Source organism: Gymnoscopelus braueri, assembly GCF_963280865.1.
Source record: "Gymnoscopelus braueri genome assembly, chromosome: 16".
In the NCBI taxonomy this organism is placed as follows: Eukaryota; Metazoa; Chordata; class Actinopteri; order Myctophiformes; family Myctophidae; genus Gymnoscopelus; species Gymnoscopelus braueri.
This window is the reverse complement of record NC_137616.1, coordinates 19,083,348-19,093,347: the sequence shown is the minus strand read 5'-3', so window position 1 is coordinate 19,093,347 and position 10,000 is coordinate 19,083,348. Positions and strand designations below refer to the sequence as shown.

General features: G+C 44.3%; 1 protein-coding gene across 1 annotated transcript in view; it reads left to right on the top strand.

Moving 5' to 3' along the window:
• The window catches only part of msraa (methionine sulfoxide reductase Aa), an 89,625-nt gene that overhangs the window by 46,088 nt on the left and 33,537 nt on the right, over positions 1–10,000 (top strand). The window contains exon 2 of the mRNA XM_080452950.1: positions 5,273–5,341. Within this exon, the coding sequence (XP_080309076.1) occupies positions 5,273–5,341 (69 nt within the window). The remainder of the gene's footprint in view (positions 1–5,272; positions 5,342–10,000) is intronic.

Below are 10,000 nucleotides of genomic sequence, written 5' to 3'. Positions count from 1 at the left end.
GCTTTGAGGCACGGAATTCACTTATAACATATCGTTTGGATAGAATTTAGTTGTTTCACTTCATATTTGTGGTCAATTAATCATGACAGAGCCTATTTAAAAATAAAAATTCAGAGAACCGTCAGGGGCGAACAGTCACACGCATGTATCCGAATAAGTCAACCTATTTTGCCAACAGCCATCTCAAAAGTCCCGTTGCGTCATGGCTGTCCCCCCCGCCCCACCCCCACACACACACACACACACACACACAGGGAGAGAGAGGGAGGGTGGGAGAGAGAGAATAGTCAGCCAAACAGCGAGACATTTCTTCATGAAAAAAAATACAGCCGATGGGGTCCGCGATGTTTCACGGGGGTCCGCGATGTCTCGCGGGGGTTCCAAGACTCCCAGGGGGTCCGCGGACCCCCTGGGAGTAAAATTATTTAAAAAATAAAAAAACTTTTTTGGGGGACATGTCTTCATGAAAAACAAAAAACAGCCGATGGGGTCCGCGATGTGTCACGGGGGTCCGCGATGTTTCGTGGGGGTCCCCAAGACTCCCAGGGGGTCCGCGGTTTTTGGGGGAAATTTTTATCCCACGATTTTTGAACCGCAAAATAAGCGAGCCCTCGCTTAATTTTGCGCGGACGTCATTTGTTTGTCATTGTGGTGAATGTTGTGTGTGCTGCTGATGTTTGTTGTGTGCAGCTTAATGTCAGAGTGTTTGTGTTGGAGCGCCTCAGTGCGGCTGCAGAGTTCATGTGCAACATCTTGCATGTGTGGCTGTGGCTTTACAGTTTTCCTTCGCCCTGTCTGTAGGTCACGGCCTGGAGAACCCAGGGTCTCCAGGGACCCCTAAGGGGGGGGGGGGTGGGCCGACCCTCTGGGTTTTTTTTATTTTATTTTTTATCCCATGATTTTGTACCCCCAAACGAAATTTTCTTTGGAGGGGTTAGGGGGGGGGGGTACTAGAATTCTGCCCGCGTAGCGGGCAGAACTTCTAGTTTTTGTACAAAAGAAAAAAATGCATGACGACAATTTTAAACAAACACAGTGCCAAGAAAACAAAAGTAATGGCTTTCAATATGGAGGACAGAATCATTACTACTGCCAGTAGGACGGTGCTCGAGGTAGTCGAGGACTTGAAATATCCTGGACTGCATCGACGGAACAGGATCTGAAGGTCTGGCGGTCACTTGCCTGGAATGCCTGGTATGGGATGAGGAGCGTGTTGAAATTGAAATATGAGATGGGAGATGGACATCAATTGGCGTCTGATTGTTGCTGCAGTAGAATCTGTACTGCTATACGGGGCCGAGACTTGGACGCTCACAGAACAGAAGGAAAAGGCCCTGCATGGCCCATTTACTCAAGAACACTATGTATGGCACTTGATGTCACATGGGCGGACCTCATCAGAAACATGGACCTCTACAGTCACGGACAAAGTCAGGGAGAGAAGGATGAGGCTGGCCGGAGCGTCAGGCACCTGGAACTGATGTGGGAGCCAACCCAAGGCAAAGCTAGAGGCACACCATCTACATAGACAGCGCAGCTAGAAACACTGGGGTTCCAGGTGGTCCCCAGCTAAATGATGGCAGAGTTCTAAATGATGGCAGAGTTGATAACCAAATGGACCCTTATAGATCTTCAACCCTTGAGAGTATAAAATGAAACCAAATGGTTACGCTCTCAAGAGTTAAATTACTGTTAAACATCTGCATTACTTAATTAAATAATTGTTATTTTGATCAACGTTTGCCTGTTATCTCTCCTATGGTACCAAAATCAATACAGCATGGAATTGTGGACAAAATCTCATCCAACGACTAAGTTTTGGGTCTGAGAGACTAAATCTCATCAAATGGTGGTCCAACCGTGGCTCAACCGCCGAATAAATAATGGACCTTGGTATGAAAAGGGTTGAAAACCAGTGCTGTAGAGCAGGGGTTCTCAACCTTTTCAGGCCGCGACCCCCAAAATAATGATATTATTTCCCGCGACCCCCCGCGAGAATTTGCGATTCTGGCCGGATTGGGTATGTTTTTTCCCGGTTTTTGGTTACTTTATTTCGGTTTTAGGGTTAGGGTTAGGTTATTTAATTATAATAGGTTATTTGATAATTATTAGGGTTAGTGTTAGGGTTAGGGTTCCTAATGTTAATAATGACATATTTTTATCTTGAATTTAGTAAATTAACTGATAAAACATGAATTAATAATAACATAAAAAAATATTTTGTTAAAAAAAAAATATATATATATACATTTTAATTTTTTTTCACATTCACCCAAAAATCTGGCGACCCCCCAAAATTATTTGGCGATCCCCCTGGGGGTCGTGACCCCCAGGTTGAGAACCACTGCTGTAGAGCTCTGGACCCTGATGCTTGATAGGAGGAAGTGGAAGGCAGCGATCCAGGAGATCCAGGAGTCCCGTGTTGGTGTTACACATTGCATCACATCTTGCACACCTACTCACCTGTCTAGCGATGGTGCATACATTTTTCAAACTGAACCGAGTTCGATTCCTGCGTGTTTCTCGAATGTTCAAACCTGGCTGACCAATAGGAAAACAGCTCATACTCACTTGACATTATGACAAAATGGCGTTTTGAGCACTCTGTTTTGTTTGATGAACAACATAACGAATACAAAAACTCTGGACTGAAAGATAACTTTTGACAGGAAATTGCCAAACAACTCATTAATCTGAATGGTGGGTATTTTATCTGATGGTATGCTGTAAGTGGCCCTGCTTTGCACATCCACTTACTCAGAAGTAAAATAATAGCAATATTTACTGTTCTTTCTGCTAAGCTATTTGTCTTAATAACGCAAATGACATGACGTTCTACGTTCATAGGTTGCCCTGGACATCTCATGAAGCGCTTTCCTGTGGACACAGCCCCTAAAAGTATTGTTTTTGGGTGCCATTCTTTCAGATGCCGCACACCATTGAACAACCAAATAGGATGCATTTTCATCGTCTATCTAATGGAAAAAGCTCATTTGACTATGTGTGCAAAAAGGCCTTGTCACCCTGTCAATTAACCACGCTTCCTCCCAAATAACACCAGGGATAGATGCACTGTTGGCAAAATGAAAACTTCCAAGGGGATGTTATATGGAATCATGGTCCAAAGGCTTTCATTAGTTTGCCAGTCAATCTGCCCGTCAGACAGAGCGACAGTAGTTCATCTCTTGTCTCTGCTCTACCCTGCAGTCTTTCTGTACAGCTTTGAGAAGATCAAGAAACAAAGCCAAGGCTGACAGACGAGGCGATATAAAGGAAACAGACAGCATTGATGAAGCCTTGGGTAGTCAGACTTGTCCATACTGTAGGCTACAACCCTTTGCTGGTTTGCTCTAGGTTGCCCTTTGATCTGAGACAAACAGAATTGAGAGATGGGAAACAGGGAGAGAAAAGAGAGAGAAGGAGACAAGGCAGCAAGGAAAATGATGAGAGAGAAGAGTCTCGAAAGTGATATAAACAGGCCTCAAAGTTGAATGTGCACTATTATACTCAGCCAAATCTGGAGTGTCAATCAATCTCTGAAAATGTATGTACCCTTACACTTTCAGAGTTAAATTAACAGCTGGTTGAATCCAGGTCCCAGGAGCTTTTCAGAGCCGGCCAAAAAAGTTATAGGCCTATACAGTTTTTATTTAAGCCTTTTATGTCAAAGAATAGTGTGCAAGAGGTTTTGATTCGACGGAGGGTTAAAGTCAGAAGAAGAAAGTAGGAGACCGTGTGAAAATGCCTGATGGGTTTCTGCAGCGTGACGACACTCCGTCACACACCGCGGTCTCCTTTCAAATACTCTTGATCTGCGAAAGAAAAAGAAAATCCCACCGTACCACACACGCTGTGTTCACCTTACCTAACCCTGTGTGGTTTTTTTTGCCTCTGTTCTCCAAACATAAAAAAGATAACCCACATTAGGGGGGCATTGGGGGGGGGGCAGCTTATAATAATGTTGGATTTTACACTACTCTTTGAAATAGCCAAACCTAATTGTCCCTCAAATGTGAAAGGACAGAGAGAGACAGAGGTAGATAGACACATACACAAAGAGGGACCGAGAGAGAGAGGGAGAGACAGAGAGGGAGAGACAGAGAGAGTGAGACAGAGAGAGGGAGAAACAGAGACAGAGAGAGAGATGCGTAGAGATAGATTCCGATACAGTAGAGCTGATTGGCTTAGAGACCTCCAGTTGGCTGCTTATATCGGCATGCCTTGCTTCCATGGCGACTTAACCATGCGCGAATGCACGAATGCACGAATGTACTGTGTGTGTGTGTGTGTGTGTGTGTGTGTGTGTGTGTGTGTGTGTGTGTGTGTGTGTGTGTGTGTGTGTGTGTGTGTGTGTGTATGTGTGTGTGTGTGTGTGTGTGTGTGTGTGTGTGTGTGTGTGTGTGTGTGTGTGTGTGTGAGAGATTGTGGCGAGGGAACAGGGGTTCCAGATGTTAAGTTCATTCTCTCTCTCTCTCCCCATCTATTTTAATCCACACACTCCCTCTCTTGTAGCCTCATAAAGAAGGACCATCTGTGTCACACACACGCACGCACGCACGCACGCACGCACGCACGCACGCACGCACGCACGCACGCACGCACGCACGCACGCACGCACGCACGCACGCACGCACGCACGCACGCACGCACGCACGCATGCACGCACGCACGCACACTGTACACATATAGTCAAATAACACACAGCACATAAACGGTAATACGTTTTAGCTCAGCCAGGTGGCTTGGTGGCCCCAATTGGGTCCTCATCCACCTCTGGCTCTGTAGGTTGATTGGAGTGAATGCAGGTGCTATGAAATTAGTCAAGGTTGAACGCTATTTTGTGTGTGTGTGTGTGTGTGTGTGTGTGTGTGTGTGTGTGTGTGTGTGTGTGTGCAAACTACCAGTACTACATAGTTTCTGGTGGTACAGTACAAAACAGAGTTGTCTTTTGGTGCTGGCCCAATTAATATTCTCCATGAAAAACCCTTTATTCATATGAAGCCAAACCATCACTTCTGAAATCACAGTTAATTTATGGTGATTAATGATGGTCAAGAGATATCTCACATCGCGGTTGAACAACATCTGTTTATGTGTGCATGTGTCCTATTAATTTTTGGCATTTCGTAATGTGATTCATTAACTCTCTCCCTCTGTCTTTCTATCTCTCTATCTCTCTGTCTCGCTCTGTGTGTGTGTGTGTCTGTCTGTCTGTCTGTCTCTCTCTCTCTCTCTCTCTCTCTCTGTCTCTCCCTCTCTCTCTCTCTTGCAGCCAAACATGATGTGAATGGCCACAGGACTGTTCCACCTTTCCCAGAGGGGACAGAGATGGCGATATTTGGTGAGTTGCATGTGGTCGACGTGCACATTACATGGGGTAGAATGGAGAGGGTAGGTGAAGAGAGAGAGAGAGAGCAGAATTGGTAGGGGATGGGAGAAAGGAGAGCAGAAGAGAGAGGTGATAACAGAAGACCAATCGGCTGGGGAGAAAAGTTCAACAAGAGCACTAACAAATTGGTTGCTTATTTGTGTAAGAAAAACAGACAGAAAAACAAGGACTCAGCCGGTTGTATAGGATGTCATTCTATTGAGAGAAGAATAGCAACAAGGTTCACAAATGTAGTACAGGATGTACTCTGAATTACACAGTGAAAATGCCACACTATATATTTGAGCTGTTATCAATGTAGTTACAAAAAGGCTTTTACAGGCGTCAGTGATTTCACTGGCCAAGGACAAGACAAGACAAGACAAGACAAAAATACATAATATTCTACAACAGTTGTTATCAAGGCACATCATGTCCAAGGGTCCAGTTTGGTATTATTCTCTGTAGTTTTATCAGCTTGGAGCTTACGAGGCGCCTCAAAGACAGATTTGAAGAACATGTCCAGAACATTGTCAGATAATCTTTCTGTGTCAAATGGGCTATGAAAAGCATGACATTACAGCAATAGATCTTGAGGCTTTGGTGACATTATTTGACAACTATAAATGGTAAATTTATATAACGCTTTTATCCAAAGCGCTTTACATAGATTATGCATTACATTCACCCATTCATACACCGATGGCGGAGGAAACCATGCAAGGCACCAACCTGCTCATCGGGAGCAATTAGGGGTTCAGCGTCTTGCTCAAGGACACTTCGACACTAACTTTTCTGGGGGAGCCCGGGATCGAACTGGGAACCTCACGGTTACCATCCAGCTGCTCTACCTTCCACTCTACCCCTGAGCCACTGCCGCCCCACTATACACTATAACTATTCAAAATGATACACACATCAGCATCTAATGAACTATTGATTATAATAAATTGTATCTAACAGCCACTCCCTTACACCAGTTATGCCCTGTCTTAAGGGCCGTCCACAGTCCACACCAAGCACTATAGCTGGACTCTTTTTGCATTGAAGCTCATTTGCAAGAAACAGGCTGATTTAGCACCAAATGTATATGCATATTATCTCATTTAAATCTGTGCAAAGTCGCAAACACCGATCAAGTATATAAGGTTTAAGTGGTTAACTCTTTAGAATTTTTTACACTCAGAGTTAAATTAACATTCAGGATTTTGCAATGTCGGGGGATGGCAATAAAGTGAAAGATCGTGCCGCGTAGTGAGCTTGTAGGTCTGCTATTTTCGCACGTGACAATGGCATGCATCTATACATATAAATTAGGCGTAACCGCTTCTGGTCATACTCATAGACCTGACTTGCCACATCGCACCCCATCCTCCTATCATTTCTTCCTGCTAGTGTGTGAGAGAGAGAGAGAGAGGGAGAGGGGCTTTAGGAATGCTGCTGAGGATGTCAGGATGAGAGAGAGCAGAGCAGCTGTGATTAAATTACCTAACTCAATCACCCCACACCCCGGCCCCAGTAAAGCATTACGAACCAATACACAGTCAAGGAGATAACACATCAGGTGCTTTCAGATGCCATGCAGAGCTCTGGGAAGTACCCGCTTTTTATGTTCTTGTTAAATGCTTATAACCATTAGCCTATATTTCGTTGACCGGGGTCCCCCAGGGGTCTATACTTGGTCCCCTAATTTTTTTCCCTCGCCACCAAATCTATTTATGACATGCCCAGAATTAGTTAGGGTTCATGTGGTTAAGTGGACCATAATTATAATTTTTTAAGTCAAACTTGTACTTTACCTGTATTGACCTATGCACAGAGAAAACAAGGGCACAGTCATATTTGGTGCTAGTGGAACGGAACTTCCCTACAGTCATAATATTCCATTTGGAGTGCCTTATTGTTTGACATTTGTGGGCATTCAGCAAGAAAATTTGGGTTATAGAGTCACACAAAAAGACAAATACAGCATCATATCATGTCCAAGGCCGCCACAGCAGTGCCAAATAACAGCCAGGATTCATGAAAAGAGACTTTCAACATCAGCCTCTCGCCCTGTAACGTCCCCGTGGAGCTACAAATGACCCACATCCACAAGCGGAACTTCAAAGGCTATGTCTAAAAGCTCTGAAAGCTCATATCCCTTTGTAGCTGTTTCCACTTTCCACGCTGGATTCAGTGTCTGCATTGGCTATTTCACACTACTGTAAGAAAAAAATTACTTGTTTACGCTGTGATGCATAGACTGCCATTTAACCACACACTTGTAAAATAGACACACACCATTTGAGTATTTACCATCATCCACAATCCTCAAAAGTAGTGAGGCCAGCATACGTACAGTAGATGGTTTGTATAATGTTAAAGACATTTCAGTTCACAATAACAAATTATACAAATCAAGTAATAGATAACACATTTACAAAATAATGAAATACACATGAAATGTACAAATGTATGACAGTGCAGAATTTAAGATTTCAATGATGTGTCATTAAAAGAGTAGTTCACCCAAAACATTACTTATTTTCTATCAATTACTCACCCCAAGAAACCTCATGGATCATGGATCATGGATCTCATGGAGATCTTTTTGTTTTTGTAGCGTTCCTAAGCCAATAATTTGATGACCAGCGGAGTCTCCGGTAGGAGAAGAAGAGTCTCCTATTGACCGATGGCTCAGGAATGCGACAAAAACAAAACAAATCTCCATGAACTCCAAGGCTTCATGGGGTTACGCACCCCATGAAGCCTTGAATTCATGGAGATTTTTATTGATAGAAAATAAGTCATTTTTGGGGCAAACTACGCCTTTAAAATCTGAAAATATTCGAAGAAGATATGCTTATTTGAATGCTGTTAAAACTGAAATCTAGAAGCTGAGAAAAGGGTTCTCAAAATGGATCTCAAACCTCTTATCTTAATTTACAAATTCTGAAACGTGAGACAGTTTTCGTTGGTCAAAAATGAAAGCCTTTAAATTCCGTGTTGGAACATAGGCCATCGTTGAAACTCTTCTATCCTCGCTGGTCTTGTGCCCTCTGATCCAGTTGTTGCCATGACAGCCCTTCCACCCTCATCTCCTGTTCTGTGGTTCTTCTCCAGGTGGTTCTTGGTCTTCCTCCTGCCTTCGGGTTCCATGTTAGAGCACGTTTTGTGATTGAATTGTTTTGTCTTCTGAGTGTATGACCTGACTCCTGATTTGGTTTTCTATTGTTTCTTGCTTTGTGTGAGATCCCACAAGTGGCATTTGAGATGGTGTTGGGCCAGTAGATTCCTAGCAGACGTCAGAGGCAGCCATTGAAGAATGTCTATGTTTGTTTAGTATGTTGGTGGTTATCTTCCAGGTTTCAGATCCGTAGAGTAGGGTGGATTTGACATTTAAGTTAAAGATTTGTAGTTTGGATTTGATGTTTTTTTGCTTTCCAGATTTGATTTAAGATGTTGAATGTTGTCATTCTGGTGTTGACATCCTCATCCATTCCTCTGTCCACAGTAATTATGTTTGTATGTAAAACTGACTACCTCCTCTAGCTGATTCATGATTATTTGAGAGTTGTTATTGATGTGCATTACCTTGGTCTTTGATGAGCTGATTTTGAAGGCCAAGCGAAGCAACAGTCATCTCTAATTTGCATGATTTTTCCTGCATCTGTTGGTGGGTTTGGTGGGCAAAATCCAGATCTTCTGACTGTTTGGTCAGGCCCCTCTGCCTCACTGTTGGCTAGCCGGCAGCTTTAGTGATTGTGGAGCAGCCATCAGACCAACTCAGTTGGGGCTGTATGGACGTTGCTTTGCAACTGATGATTCAACTAATGATTCTATCTCTCATTGGTCAGGAGAGATAGTCTGTACCTGTACCTCCTCATCTCCTCTGCTATTACTGCTCTTTCCTCCTGCATACATGGTCCTCAAGTTCCATGTAGCTACTGTATGTTGGTGGGTCATCTAGGGTCAGAAGTTTCAGACACACAGTCTCCGTCTAGTTTTCAAGGTTTCTGTAGCATAAATTATTTTGTCTCCGCCAGGCCGAAGGCACCCTGTCCGTCTGTCCGTGTCCGTCCGTCCGTCTGCGAGCAGCTAATCTTTGGCACCGTTGGCCAGATCACAGCGAAACTTGGCTAAAGTTTGGACAGATTTTGTCCAAACTTTTCTTTTCTAACACATTTTTATCCCGCGATTTTTGTAACCCATTTTTTTCACCCGGTGCCAATTTCCTAAGTGATCCTGGGCGCTACACCAGCCCTACACCAGCACTACACCAGTCCCCCACAGTAGGGAGGCCAGGGCCGAGCTCATGCTTCCTTCAGGCATGAGAGCCAACTGACCTTCTTGTCACCTGACAGGGGGGAGTTTCCCTGGTTGGACGTAGCGCGTGGAAGGAACACGTTATTCCAACCAGTTCCCTTCCCCTCCATCAGGCGCCCCGGCTGTCATGGGGGAGGCAGTATAGTGACCAGGATTACTACATGTTTTTGTGAGGGTATTAACTACCCTAGGAGACACGGGGAGAACATGCAAACTCCACACAGAGTAGGCCCTTTCGCCAACCCCACCTAGGGTATGGGCACTGATGACGCGGAGGAGAAGACACGCCCCCAGCGCCCACAGCGTCCCCCGGCGGCAATCGAA